The sequence below is a fragment of the Hippopotamus amphibius genome, chromosome 5 (genome assembly GCF_030028045.1).
Source record: "Hippopotamus amphibius kiboko isolate mHipAmp2 chromosome 5, mHipAmp2.hap2, whole genome shotgun sequence".
NCBI lineage: Eukaryota > Metazoa > Chordata > Mammalia > Artiodactyla > Hippopotamidae > Hippopotamus > Hippopotamus amphibius.
This window is the reverse complement of record NC_080190.1, coordinates 10,721,469-10,736,639: the sequence shown is the minus strand read 5'-3', so window position 1 is coordinate 10,736,639 and position 15,171 is coordinate 10,721,469. Positions and strand designations below refer to the sequence as shown.

At 48.4% G+C, this 15,171-nt stretch overlaps 1 protein-coding gene across 1 annotated transcript in view; it reads left to right on the top strand.

Moving 5' to 3' along the window:
* The window catches only part of BTBD16 (BTB domain containing 16), a 43,680-nt gene extending 29,108 nt beyond the window's left edge, over nt 1-14,572 (top strand). The window contains exons 10-15 of the mRNA XM_057737365.1: nt 7,815-7,906; nt 8,785-8,867; nt 10,526-10,603; nt 11,724-11,822; nt 13,200-13,388; nt 14,489-14,572. Of these exons, the coding sequence (XP_057593348.1) occupies nt 7,815-7,906; nt 8,785-8,867; nt 10,526-10,603; nt 11,724-11,822; nt 13,200-13,388; nt 14,489-14,557 (610 nt within the window). The 3' untranslated portion in view covers nt 14,558-14,572. The remainder of the gene's footprint in view (nt 1-7,814; nt 7,907-8,784; nt 8,868-10,525; nt 10,604-11,723; nt 11,823-13,199; nt 13,389-14,488) is intronic.
* The last annotated feature ends 599 nt before the right edge of the window (nt 14,573-15,171 follow it).

The window sequence follows — 15,171 nt, the reverse complement described above, 5'->3', positions numbered from 1 at the left end:
GGGTAGGGCTTGTTTGGTGGACTAGACGGAAGAATTCTAAGGCTTTCTTGAGGCTCAGTGAGAAATAATGTCTCCATAGACTGGTGATGTCTACTCTGGACATAGGAGCTGGCAGTGGTAGTGCCCAGGCTCTGTGTTGCCCTGAAGGTCCCCAGGGCTGAGCCTTGGAGCTGCTGGCCTGAGGGCTGAGGCTGCAAGAAGGCCTCCTCTGCTCCAGTGGAGGAGGAAGGAGCCTGCGGGAAGTCACCAGGGGACCTGAGCTCCACAGATCAGTGAAGACAGAGGGAACAGCTGGTGAAGGACATTTCCACGGCCACTGACAGGGACATGCCAGGAGCACTGAAAGGTGGGGCAGATGAGCAGACGCTGGGAGACAGTACACAGGCTTGGGAATGAGAGCCAAGGAAATTGGCTATTTGGCCCAATTTTTTAAAGTTGCATCAATTGATGAAATACTTGAAATGACAGAGTGGTTTATAAGGTATCTCCCAGGTAGGGGAACAGAGGTCAGAGGGGACCATCACAGTATGGGGACCTCCAAAATGGAACTGTACTTTCATAACGTGCTAGCAGTGGGACAAGGTACCCGAATGTTAGCCTGACCAGCAATGAGGCTGAGCTGCAGCTCTGGGTGTGGCCTTGGCTGGCCCAGCATTCAAAAAGTAGGTTTAGAGCAGCCATTTAGTAAAATAGATCAGATACTCCTTTTCTCACCTGTTGTAGCAACATCCTGAACTAGGAGGGAAGGTATTTGAATAGTTAACTCCTTCAGCACCACTGTACCTGCAAATAAAGACACGTGTCCAAGCCTTTTCTACACATCCAGGTTCTTTTTTTTCATTGACTTTTTTCATTCATTCAACAAAGAGTTATTGAACATGTGCTCTGTGACAGAAGAACTGATGGAAAATGAAAGGGGCAGGTTTTCTGCCTAGCCCCAAGTTTAAGAACATCTTCAAGCGTATTTTCATTGTTGCCTAAATACATCAATGTAGAAAGTGAACATGCATGTGTGTACACGTGCACACGCACGTGGGCGTGCACGCGCGTGCACACACACACCCTCCTCATCACCCGCAGCCTGTTTTCCTGGCAATTAGTTTAGAAAAACAAATAGGCTGTCCAGAATTAAATTTAACATTTCCTTGTAAGAAAAATAAAAAATGTAAGCAAAACCGTTGTTTTCATTTGTCCATGGAGGAAAAGTCATCATTTCATTCCACTGAGCAGTCTGAGAAGTCCAGGAGGCTGTAAAAACTCATCAATTGGAGAAGAGCCAGAGGCAGGGAAATCTTCCACTTTTTTTAAAGTACGTTTTTCATCAAAATATAAAATGCATACAGCAAAGTGCACAAACCTTATGTGAGCTCAATGAATTTCCACAACGTGCACACACCTGTGTAACCAGCGCCCAGACTGAGAAACAGAACCTGGCCAGTCCCCCGATGTACCTTATCTCGGTCACTGCCTCTCCCACACCAAGGTGAACAGTATCCTGGCTTCTTTTACTGTGGAGATGTCTTGGCTATTTTTGTTTGTTTTTTTGTTTATTGGCTGTGTTGGTCTTTGTTGCTGTGCTCGGGCTTTCTCTAGTTGAGGTGAGTGGGGGCTACTCTTTGTTGCAGTGAGTGGGCTTCTCATTGCGGTGGCTTCTCTTGTTGTGGAGCACGCACAGGCTCTAGGCATGCAGACTTCAGTAGTTGTGGCACGCAAGCTCAGTAGTTGTGGTGCACAGGCTTAGTTGCTCCATGGCATGTGGGATCTTCCCAGACCAGGGATTGAACCCGTGTCCCCTGCATTGGCAGGTGGATTCTTAACCACTGTGCCACCAGGGAAGTCCTGTCTTGGCTGTTTTTGAATTTTATGTAAATATAATCTTATAGCACTGACTTTTTAATATCAGCAGTGTGTTTGTAAAATCCAGGGATGGATGGCCTGGGAAGGTAAGGGGCTTTCTCAGCTCCTTTTGCAAATTGGTGGTGGAGCTGGGTAGACCTGGGGCCCCTAGATCTTCAGACTCCTCCTTTTACTTTAAGGTCTTAGAGTTAAGGGCAAGTCATGAACGGACCTGTAATTCTAGTCCTTAGCTGATTTATTAATCCCTAAATGGGTCCCTTTCAGACACTGCAAGGGTGGATTCTAGCAACCTCACCAGAAGGAGGTCATTGAAAGCAGTCAGTGAAGCCAATTTCCACACAGTCCCAACTATTAGATTTCCTTGTCCTCTGCAGCAGAGTCTTCTCCCTCCTATGCCCCATTCAAATCTGACCCAGCTTTTACAGAGCTGGCCAAGGACTCCTCCAGGAAGCCTTCCTGGATCTCCCCTGCTCACTGGACAGGTTCCTTCTCTGAGCTTCTTAGAGAAAGAACAAGAGAGTGTGCTGGCCTGACAAACCCAGCACCACCTTCCCATGTATAAAGCGAGGGGAGCCTCCAAGGAGAGTGGCCCAGCTAGGCCCTGCACCTCAAGCATCCCAGCCCGCAGGCATCTGAAGGAAATGCACTGTGATGCTGTGTGCCAGGGCAGGCAGAGGCCAGGCGTCTCTTGTGATTAATAGATGGCATTTACAGATATAACCACGGAGTCATCATGAAACTGGGCACCCCTGCTGTGACGACTCTGATCTCTTTACCAGAACCTTCATTTTGAAGCATTCCGTGAGTCATGGACGTGAGGGTGGTTAAACTGTTCTCTCTCAGAATCTCTCCACCAAGCCCTGGGCAGGGAGGTTGATATATTTCAAGTCAGGATTTCTTATGACCTGACTTTTGTATTTCTTGCTGCTTTCGTTTCTTCTCTGGCTCTGACAGCCCTGCTGCCGTCCCCCTTAGCTTGGCTCCCTGGAAGCTGAATCTCCCTTCTTTTCAAGGTCCCTGAATAGTATTGATTCCTATTCCTTACTACCTTTGCACTTCCCTTGTGTGGCTTCTTGGCTTTCCACCCAACGTGGGTGGCCCCAAAAAGTCTTTCTCAACCGTAAGAGTGGAGACTTCGGAGGAGCACAAGAAATATAGGTGTCTGGATGCAGGAGGCCCTTGCAAAGGGCAGGTAGAGTCATCATTAGACAGAATTTCTAGACCCAGTTCTGCCTTTGGGCAAAGGGTCAGGACCATCTTCATCTTCATAGTCAAGATGACATTGACCGGATCTCAACAAATGACCAATAGGACTTGGCCTGACAAATAAGCGTGGTAACAACAGACAGGACCCTGTGAGCACAGGAAAAGTGGCATAGCATAGCCTGGCCTGTGTGTGCACATGCGTGGTGTGTGTGTACATGTGCACACACATGCACTGGGCTGGAACCACATTCCTAGAAGGTAAATTATGGATGAGTGGAGGGATGGGATGGGAGGATTGAGGCTGGAGGGTTGGCAGGATCCAGCTCCTTCATCCAATTAATTCACTTAATATTATTCCAGGCTGGCTGAGAGCCAGGCACCACAAAGGGTGCTGTGGATACAAGGGTAGACAGAACAGACAAAAATTCCCACCTTCCCAGCGTTTACAATCTAGGAAGCAGAGACAAACAATACATTCCATACATGAGGTGTGTGTTACAAGGTGGCAGCCCCGAGTCTGAGTCCCACTACTGCTGTTTACTGGCTGAGGAGGTTAACAATACCCCCTCAGCAGGTCTGATATAGGTTCATTCTGACTCAAAAAAAAGGCAGCGCAGTGCTTGGTAGGACGTCCTAAATGGTGGTGACATTTGCTAGGTGATGGTGGTGGTGGTGGTGGTGACATTCAGAACTGTTGTTTTCTTACCACACTTTAGTGGCAGGAGCCAAGAAGACCATTTCCTGCTTCTTGGGTTTCAGAAGGCGTCCAGGTCTTCTACACCCAGTTACCTTTTGAAAAAAGCCGTGTTCCCGTCCCCCAAGTGTGTAATATTTTTTAAACTTCACTTTAAAATATAAACTATTATTTCAAATATTTTTCATAGAAACTAAGTGATTTTTAACCCTTATTTTTTATTGTGATAAAATATACATAACATAAAAGTTACCATATTAACCATTTTTGTGTGTACAGCCCAGGGGTATTAAATACTTTCACATGTTGTGCAACCATCACCACCATCCATCTCTAGAACTTGTTCATCTTCCTAAACTGAAACTCCGTACAAATTAAACAATAAATCCCCTTTCGCCTCTCCCCCGCCGCCCCTGGCAACCACCATTCTACCTCCATCTCTGTGAGTGTGACTGTTCTAAGAACCTCGTATAAGTGGAATCATACAGTATTTGTCCTTTTGTGTCTGGCTTATTTCACTCAGCATAATGTCTTCAAGGTTCACCTGTGCTGTAGCACATGTTGAATTCTAGAGTGATCATTTAAAAGGCTAACATTTGGGGACCTCCCTGGTGGTCCAGTGGCTAAGACTAAGTGCTTCCAATGCAGGGGGCATGGATTCGATCCCTGGTTGGGGGACTAAGATCCCACATTCCATGTGGTGTGGCCAACAATTAAGGAAAAAAAAAAAAGCGCTAACATTTGAAGTGCTGGGCTAGTGGGGCTCTGAGTTTGAAAGGGTAAATGACTCTTAACAGATGACAGGCTGGAGAAGGTCGTGGCTAACAGCAGCTCTAAAAGGACAACCTAAGCTAGTCTGCTGGAGAACTTGTCCCCGCACTGCCTTTCAGGAGGTCAGAAGGGAGGATTTGTTCCCAGGGCCTTGCGAGCAGAACGCAGAGTCGACCTGGGTGTATCTTTCAGTATCAAGGAGCTATGAACTGTCCTCCCTAAGGGGGTCATGCCCCAAGGGATTCTGATGAACTTTAGGAGGCAGGCACCATGGCCTGAAGCTTGTCCCAGAAAAGTCAGTGCTGAACCCAACGTCTTTGCACAGACAGAGCTCAGCGCCAGGGGAAGCCATGCCAGACTCTGAGTCCACCAAACAGCCATGCAAAGAGGTCCCGACTCAACAACCAGCTTCTCCCACTTTAGGTGACACCAGGTGAGCGTGCTCATCCTTGGCCCAGAGGATCACAGATGCCGTGGCCCAGAGCAGAGATGAGCTGAGTTAGATGGAAATGTGTAGGCTGTTCTCGGGAGGCCTGGGCAGAGTCCCGGCTCTGCAGCCATCCGCCCGCCCTCTAGGGGCAGGGTTACGCCCATTGGTTCACGGGGCTGAACCACACTGCTCAGATGCTTTGGGCTTTCAGAAAATCAGCAGCTGAGGCCACCGTTCACTTCCTTTGAGGTGGCCCATGGCTCTGGCGAGTTAGAGGGTGGCAGTGATAATAAACGCCACCAAGAACCCAGCTGTGCATTTGACCAGCAGGAGTCCAGGCCACTTTCCCTGGGAAGGGAAGACAGCAGTGCAGATCATGAGGCACAGGCTACCACAGGGACCAGCAGCTGTGCCCAGTGCCTCACAAGCGCTGTCACCTTTACTTCTGCCTACTCCCCAGGAAAGCACATGTGGCTGTTGTCCCCCCAGACAGAGAAGGAGATGGAAGCTCAGGAAGGCTGGGTTACGTGGCTGATGGCCAGCTGGCTCTGGACTGGAACCTGTTCTGTCTGACTCCAGGGTCCAAGCTCAGGGACCCCAAGCATGGTTGGGCAATGGATGAGCTGACTTGTTTAAGAGGAAAATTAGAAACTTGCACTCAGCTAAAAACAACTTCATGTTCATTCTGCTTTTGTAAGATAGCCTGAGAAAGAAACAAGATGACCTAGCAATCAAATGTAACCATAAGATGTTTTGATAAATATGGAATGTTCTGCACCTGCTTTTGCAAGTTTCTGTTTGGAAACTCCCATGCTCTGTAACTGCCGGCAGCCCATAGCAACCAAGTAACCAATCTACCCATGCTAACTGTAACCATGTGCACTGACACCTATAAAAGTAAAGCTCACCCTGAGCTTGGGGCCCAGAACTTTGGAGCATTAGCTCATCTGGGGCCGCCAGCTTAATAAACCTGAGTTCTCCAACCCTCCAAGTGTGGTGCTTGGTTTCTTGATGGACCGATTTCTGCAACATTGTGACCTGATCAAGTGAGCCACCATCAGTGCCGCTTCCTGTGACCCAAAGGGGTCATAAAGTCAAGTCACCTGTCTCAAGAAAGCTCTTCTAGAATCTTCTTGGGGAGGAGGTCTGTCCGGAGAGGTCCTGGTTGATGGTCATCAGGCTGAGTGCCTCTCACAGGGAGACTCAGGGGCTTTGGGTCCCTCCTACTCTCTCAACATCCTTCCTACAAAGCTGTGGAGTTGGCACCTGGGGGCTTCTGAGCTGGAGGGGAGATCTGTCCTCTAGACAATCCTTTCCCTTCTGGGTTGAAACCATATTAACCTGACACTCCAGCAAGTTCTCTCTCCCCAGGGGCTGCTCCGGGCTGTGGGAGCCCTTGCCGAGGGTCTGGGCTCGTTCCCCAGCGCACGCAGCTGGGCGGGGGCGGTGGGGACTGCCCCAGCCCAGCCCCTCCTTCCCTTCCTGACAGCTGTGCCTGCCATGATGCCACCTACAGATTCTTTCATTAAATGGTGAGAGAGAGCTAGGGAAGGAGGTGGCATTCAGATCAGGGAAAGGACGCAAGTGAGTGTTATTTGTGTAGCTAAGAGATCTGTGCTTCTCAGGGCACTGGCACGGCCCCCACTAGCCCAGTTCCGCCTGCCCTGGGTAACGGAGGGCTGGTTCCAGCATCAATAGCCCTGCACTCCTGGAAGTTATCAGCCTTTGTTTATTTATGCCTGGTCTGTCCACCCCCAGGCACAGGTCCCCAGTGGATTCTAAAAAGTAATCATTGAAGTTGAATTCACTCATTCATCTTTGGGCCCCTTTCCCCTCTCACAAGGCCTCAGCATCCCTAAACTTCTCTCTTGGGACCACTGCCATGAGGAGGATTTGGAGAGCCCCAGGAGTTCCCAGATCTGGTGAAAACAAGTGGTCCCCAGGCAGGTTGGCAGGCACCCCCAGCAGAGGCGGGATATGGGGCTAAAGGAGTGTTTAGTCTGGCTGGGACAGAGTGTGATTTGGACATCACTCTTGATTCACAGAAAAATATCCTAAAAGTGCCCTTGGCTGGTCTCATACAGGATCTGACTTGAGGGAATGACTTTGTGTTTCCAAAGGGACTTGGAAAAATTATCCCCCGTTGTCCCCATTTGTCAAAAGTGACCATTTTAGGAAGCAAGTTGTTTCAAAACAAGAGTGGCTGTGAGTCTGTGTGTACATGCCTTCTCAAGGGGAGTCTGATCTCAACCCAGCCCTGACCTCAGCCATGTGTGGAAAGTAACTGAGTTTAATATTAACACTGTCACAGAACTGATCCTGGAACCAGCTGCTAAAACAAGTTATCCACTCATCTGACCTTTCTTGCTTTTTAATTATACCAGAAAGTGCCTTTGAAGTGCCTAAACTGGCCACTTACTCAAAGGGCAGCATGTGTATAGAGGGGGAATCAGGATCCCAGGGTTCAAGTCCTGGCTGAGCTGCTGTTTTTTCGTCTGTAAAATGGAGCCTATGATACTTGTCCTATCTGCCCCTTGAGAAGTTTGTGAGACTCAAGTGAGAAAATGTATCTTGAAACTCTCTGTGCAGTCACATGTGTTCTCATCATCATTTACTGAACACTTGTCAGGCACCGACCATGTGGTAGATGCGAGGCGAATATAACCCTTTGTCTCATTACAACCTTGGGGGGCAGCGCCCTCTGCTTCCACACTCCCCACCTGTCCAGAGAGAACCAGACACCATCTACCCCTGGCTGGTGAAACCACTAGTCTCTGACATGGCTTTCACGAGCCCAGCCAATTCCAGAAAGGAGTGTTCTGAAGGCCTTTTATTCCTCTTTGCACCTCTGCTAAGCTTCCCCAAGAAGTGTTCCTTTCTGGACCAGGACGTGGGGCAGACCTTCATGCCGCTCTTCCTTTGCCTGCGTCTGCATGGCATCACCAAAGGTAAGCCCTCGCCAGTGGGAGTGCATCCAGGGGAGGCTGTTGGGGACCTGCTGCACCCCTTAGCCACTCCCGAGGAAGCGCCACCAGACATTTCCAAAGGAATCAGCTGAGATCTGGCTTTGTCACTTCCAAGGTGTGTGACTTTGGGAAAGTCACTTAGCCACCCAGTCTCAGTTTCCTTGTCTGTAAAATGGGGATAATCAGAGCTTCGGTGGAACATGTTGATGGATGGAAGGGGCTTACCGATTGTGAAAGTGTACTCAGCGCCCAGGGCTGCGTTGTTGCCATCTAACCGCGTGCCCTGCCTCTTAGAGCGGCATCCCCTCTAGGTCGCTCGCCTGCTCAGTGGTTTGGAAGAAAACTGTGGGTCTGTGCTCCAGGCTTGAGTTTCCTCATCCTCATGCTCTGGGCCCAGAACAAGGCAGCTCTAACTTGGAAAAAGAAGAACTCTTGGGGAGTGTGTTTGGGGTGGCCCGGGTGGCTACCAGTGAGATCTTTGCACCTGAAAGGACATTTGAGAACTTTTTCAAAGCCATTTCTGGTTATTCAGATAGAATGAGTGGCTCCAAAACCCACAAATGGTTGATGGAGCCCAGGTAGTTTTGTCCAAACTGCTTCTAGACACTCCAAAGGCACTGTTTATCAGATCTCAACCCTCACTCCTTGGGCAGGATTGTGGCCAGTGGGCTGTGGACCCTTTGGGGGATAGAGCCACGGGACATCCCACTTAGGTTCCACATGCCTAATGATTCCCCAGGCCTAAGAATGACTGCCAACCTTCAACTCCCGAGTTCCTCCTTGTTCACTCCGCAAATGAGACTTTTGCGGTTCTGTTATGAATAAATCCATAAGAATATTCCCTTTGTGTTTCTCCCCAGGCAAGGATCTGGAGGAGCTAAGGCACATAAACTTCTTCCCTGAATCCTGGCTGGTTCGGGTTACAGCCAACCATTACCACGCGGTGAGTCGCCAGCTCGGCAAGGAAACAGTTATCGAAATGTATTGCCTTTGCTTTTTCTGGAGATGTATTTTGCATTCGAAACCTCTGGACCTCTGAGGTCGGAAAGTATCTGGATCCTTCCCCAGGGGAAGTGGGGAGAGCCAAGCCTGGAGGGGAGAAAGGAAGAGGCCCCCCCCTTGGAGCCCAGGTGTTTAGAGCATCTGCCCTGTTGACTCGGAGAATTGGGGGACCATTGGCCACAAGGCCCTCCAAACCGATTCCCCTCATAGACACAAATGTCATGTACTTATTATTGAAAATTTTCAAAATGCAGAGAAATTGAAAGAAAGAAAACATACCCTCAGACCCATCACCCCAAAACAACCATTGCTAACATCTCATTGCATTTTATTGTCTTCCAGTCTTTTTTTTAAAAAATACACTTAATGAAATGTGTTTCTTATCACCATTTTTAGCGGCTGCAAACTCTTCTACCAAGAGGATATGCTACAGACAATGCTATTTGGTTTTTCCTTTATTGTAGAAAAATCATGGTATTTCTGATTGTTAATTATTATAAATAGTATGGTGAATGCATTTGCACACAGTGGTTTATTTTCATATACTTAGAATTATTTTCTTATAGGAGAATCTGAAGAGTGAAAAATACTGGCCCCAAAAGGAATGAGCACTTTTATTCTTGATACATTTTAGCAAAATTGCGACCAAATTACTCCTCCCCAGTAGCAAATGAGGTGCCTTACTTTGTAGGAGCTCAGCGACATACAGCATTTTCCTTTCAGATCACTTGTGTCAATTGTGCAGCAAACAATGGCATCTCATTTTTAATATGCATTCCCTTTATTACTAGGAAATATGACTATTTTGCCATGTGACATTTCCGCCTTCGTGAATTGTCTGCGCAAACTGCTGTGCTTCTTATGTGTTTCCCATCATGCATTTCCAGAGATGAAGTGGGGCAGTGTTTGAGTTCTGAAGATTTATGAGTCACTAATTAAAATTCAGTTCAGCTCACAAATACCTATTGTAATGTGCAAACCACAGGGCTCAGTGCCCACTGCACAGTAGATAACCACTCCGTGGAACCGTGCTTTGCTGGGATGTAACTCAGAATTGTGCTCTAACAGAGTAGAGGGTGGAAGTGGTGACGGAGAGAGAGGGAACAGTCTCGGGGCTGGGGCTGGACACCTCAGGAAGTCCCCCACCTCCCTCTTCATGTCCTTCTGGCCCTGCCTACCTCCTTCCTTTTGCCCCCTGCCACTCACGTCATCCTCCTGAAATTCACTCCCTCCTGGCCCCAGCCCTCACGTGGAGCCTGTCACGTGGGGCCTGCCACGTGGGGCCATACTTGCTCTTGACTTTATAGCCATAAATATTCTCTGCCTTGTCATTGGACTGCTGATGTACACATTCTATTTCTCAAGTAAGGAAAACATGCCCGGGCATTTTTCTTGTTCTCATCTTTGCATCCTCTGAAAGCATCGAGCATGGTACCTGGCTAGTAGGTTTTCAGTAAATACTTTGCACTGAATTCATGGGTGAATGTAGGCTCCAGAGACAGAACTCTTTCGAGCACAATGCGGGTTGCAGGGATCAGTGTAGTGAAGATGATGTTGGGGGATCAGCCTGCTGGTAAGTGGTGTGTGTTTTCCCTACAGCTGGAGAATGGGGGCGACATGGCCCACGTGAAAGATCTTACCACCCAGGGGATGAGATTCGGGCTGCTCTTTAACCAGGTACTGAGCTCCGGACCTGAACAAGGGGAAGAACCATCCCGTCCCGTGCTTGGTTAGAGACCTTTGTACAATGGCCATGGTCACGTCTTCCCTCTGGTAGGAAGGCCAGGGCAGAATAGGAAATCGTAAGTGTCTCTCCTGTACACTTGCCACCCCCTCGGAAGTAAAATTCACAAGACGGGGCTCTGGGACAGGCCATTCAGTCACTTGATATGCACATCTATGATTCCCACGAGGGTGACCAACTGTCCTAGTTTTCCAGGATTGGAGATGTTTCCCTGGGTTTGCAGGACTTTCTGATCTAAAATCAGGAGAGGCCTGGGCAAACTGGGATGAGCTGGTCGTCCTCTTCCCCACAAACATGGTGAGCGGACAGCTGCTCAAGAAGAGATTCCACTCCGAGCCCATGTTTAAGGTTGCGACTATTTTAATGGAGCCCAGAATCAAAGCAATGGTGGGTTGGGGAGCTTGGCTGCAGGGCATCTGGGCGCTCAGTCACCAGGGGAATGTGAGGGGCTGGCAGCTGAGCTCTGCCTTGGGTTCCCTCGATAGGTACAATTCTCCAAGAAATTGCTGCAATCCTCCGACTTCACTAAAACCTCCCCAGTAGTGATCGCAAAAGAATTCATGTTTTAAGGGCTTGGGGCCCTGAATCTGTCATCAGAGACTCCCCTCTGGATCAGGCCTGGATGGGTTGGGTCCAGCTCCTTGCTTGCAGAGATCTGCCCAAGTGGACAGACTGCAGACCGCAGTGGCCAGGACACGCTGCAATACTGTGGTCATGGAGGGTCTGTTAGGCCCATCGAATTGGAGCAAAAGGCTTTGTTTCAAAGGTCTGCAGACCACGGGTCATCTGAGAACACGCCTAACTCATTCTACTCCCCGCTAAGGGGCATGCAGAGCAAAGAGTATTGCCACTGAGCCCCAACCTGTAAGGATTTGTAAAGTCGCTACAGTTTGTCTTTTCTTTTGCGTACTAGGCTAAAACTGCTGTTGTGTTTTAAATCACAGATTAATCACTTTAGTATTTGCAGCTAGAATTGGTTTTGCTACGTCCTCTTGCCTTTGAATAGTGAAGATTTTTACCCTGTCACTTTGCTTTTTATCTTTCCCCGTTTAGGAGTATACGACACATTCAGAAGTGATTGCCGTATATGGATTCTTCTTTGAGATAAAGGGAATCAAACATGATACTACCTCGTACAGTTTTCACATGCAGGTAAGAAGGACAGAGCACAGGAAAGGTGTGTCTCTGAGACCGCCTTTTAGATTCAGAGTAATTCATATTGAATTAATAATAATGGATTGAACATGAATTACTAATTCGTTGGGAATGTGTTGTAAGCCTGGTGCTAATCACACTCATGGTCGTGATGTCATTTGATTTTTGCACCAATGTCGTGCGGTTGCTGTTGTTAGCCCGTTCAATAGATGAGGACCTCAAAATTGAGTGTCTTCGTGTTCATATGGCCTCTGCTGGTACGGTCAGGGTTAAATGCTAGTCCTCTGAAACCACATCTGGGGCTGAGTTCATCTTCAGCTTGTACATGCTGGGGGATGCTGTACAGATGGCCATTCTTCCATGGTGGTAACACGTAGTGCCCATAAAGGCAGAGGGAGTGATCTTGTTTAGGGTGGCAGAGCAGAGCTGTGGACAGGACCCTGGAGGAGTAGGGAGGGTGGATGCCTTCACCTCCACGCTCCTGCTGGGCTTCAGGAGAGGCAGGAGAGCTGGGTTTCAGAGAGGAGTCTGAATTCAAATGGCCTGGCGAGTTGTGTGACCTTGGCGAGCCCAGGAACGGCCCTGTGTCCACTTTCCTGACCCTTAAGATGGAGAAGGTGATAGGAGCTACTTCCCTGGGTTGTTGTGAGTATTGAATGTATTAAGTTGTGCAAAGGGCTTGGAACTGGGCCCTGATGATGATGGTGGTGGTGGTGGTGGACCCCTACCTTCCACTTAGGATTTGATTATAAGTCTCATAAACTTTGAGCTCCTTGAGAAACCGTATCTTCAATATTACTGTATCTTTTTATTACCACTGCCCATCACAGCACCAGGAACGTGGGGGTTGTATGTTTGTATCATGAATGGATAAATGAATGAATGCTTGAACGAGAAACCTGGGTTTTTGTCCCAGCTTGGCCACTTGCTCTTTATGTGTCCTTGAGCAAGTCACATCTCTTCCTTGGGCCAGTCCTTGGTCTTCAGTGACTCAGGCATTTCCCTACATAATGGATTTTACTGGATGGAAGAGATGGATTATGTAACAACAGTGGTCGAAGTGCTCATATAAATGCTATGTTGGTTTTTCAATTCTGGCAAAGCAACGCGAAGACCTTCCAGTTCAATACAGCCTGACTTCATGGCGTTTTCCTGAGTTGGCCAAACCCCAGTCTGTCGGCCAGTGGTTTGCTCCTGGTGAGGGTTCAAATGCCAACTGACTCAGCAGCAGCCGTGCTCAGGAGATGGGGCCATGGGGGAATGCTAGCTCCCTGCACACGTCAGAAGGAGGGCCAGCGTGCTGCGAACCAGGTTTCGCTAACTCCGGGTCACCCTGGTTTCAGTTCCACCTAAGGTGGGTCCCCCTCCTTGCAGAGAATAAGGCACACAGACTTGGAATTCGCCTCCTCGGTCTACGAGCACAGCCCCGTCAGCCTGAGAGCAGAGCGCTTGGTGACTTACGAGATCAGAGCCCAGACCCTGGTGGGCGGCAAGTGGCAAGAATTCAGGACAAACCAGATCACGCAAAAGTTTGGGTTGGTCAAGCCATCCTGCAAAAGCCACGTGAGTGCTTGCCTTTTCTTTTCCTTTCGATTTCTTTTGTCTCTTTCTCTCCTCTGTACCTTTTTGGGGGTCCCTGGCTTTACATCTCCAGTGATCTACAGGGGAAGTTTGCTCAGTTTCTTATGGATTATCACAGCTCCAAATAACGCTAAAGAGAAATCTCCTAGAATGAAATCTGGGCATCCTGGAAACCAGAAGCCAAACTGGACTGCCTGATTTGGGTCACACCAGATCCATTTTGTAAATATCAAAGGGAACTTTTAGGGGGAGGAGGGATGTTTGGTGGAGCGTATTTGCTGCCAACACTTCCATTCTTGCCAAGAAATCACCTGTCACTTCCACCAAAATTTATGGCCCAGCCCACCTGCCCCTGGCTTGTCCTAGGAGAACTGAGGTCATCTGCCTCAATGGGCCGCCCCAGCATCCAGGTGGATTCGGTACCTGGCTTGGCTCCTGATGGCTGCAACCCAGAAATTGCCAGACAGCCTGTCTGCGGTGCTGGGAGGAGCTCTTTGGGCTATGAATTTGAGCCCTCGCTGCCCTTCAGGGAATGGGACTTGACCTTAAACCAGTGAGTAATTCTTGGTCCTGGCTGTACATCAGAATCACCTGGACCTTTGCAAAGTCCCCAGGCCTGAGAGCCACCCAGATAAGACCAGATATTCCATGGTGGGGCCCAGGTATGAGTAGTTTTCAAAACTTCTCAAGTTATTGTCTATGATGTTAGAAATCAGAATAGCAATTTCCTTGTGGAGGTGGGAGCAGGGGAGGCTGGGGTATTGACCAGGAGGAAATAGGAAGGAGATTTCAGAGGTACCTGAAATGTTCCTTATCTTGACCAGGGTGGTGGTCGCACAGGAGTGCTTACTTATGGAAAGCCATTCAGCTGTATCCTTAAGATTGGGGCCCTTTATTGTATTTAAGTTATACTTAACTTTGTAAGGTTTATTTTAAAAAAATTCCCTACGTGATTCTTGATGTGTATCCAGAGTTGAGAACCAACATCTTACGCCATTGCTAGGCCTTCCTCTTTCCCCTTCTAGAGGGCGATCACGTTTTTCCCGAAAGTCCCATTTGCTTTGTTTTGTTTCATTTTTCAGGCCTTGAAAATCCAAACTGTGGGCATCCCAATCTATGCAAGTTTTTCATTCGTCTTCTCATTATCTTAACAGTTTTCAGAAGAATCTGTGGGAGTTTTTTTCTTCCACTGATCCATGTGAAAGGAAATAAAATGACATGAAAGGGACTGCTCAAGTATTCAGCTGACTTGCCGAATTAGCAGTGGTCTTATTGGAACTTTTGCCCACTGTCTTAGTCTGTTGGGCTGTGTAACAAAACACCACAGACTGGGGGGCTTATAAGTAACAGAAATTTATTACTCACAGTTCTGGAGGCTGGAAATCCAAGATCAAGATGCCAGCAGATTCCATGTGGTGGCTGGTGAGAACCTGCTTTCTGGTTCATAGACGGCTGTCTTCTTGTTGTGTCCTCACATGGTGGAGGGGGCAGGGAGCTCTCTGGGGCCTCTTTTAATAAGGGCACTAATCCCATTTGTGAAGGCCCTGCCCACATGGTCTAATCACCTCCCAGAGGCCCCACTCCTAGTGGTATTACCTTTGGGGGTTAGAATTGAACATATGAATTCTGGGGAGACACATTCAGACCTCAGCACTCCCAATTGTAGCATTTGAGGATGGAAAGTACCAGAGCCAAGAGTCCACTGTCATCATTGACCTCAAAGCACGCTGAGTCCAGCCCTAACTTGCTATACTCTTGGGAGCAC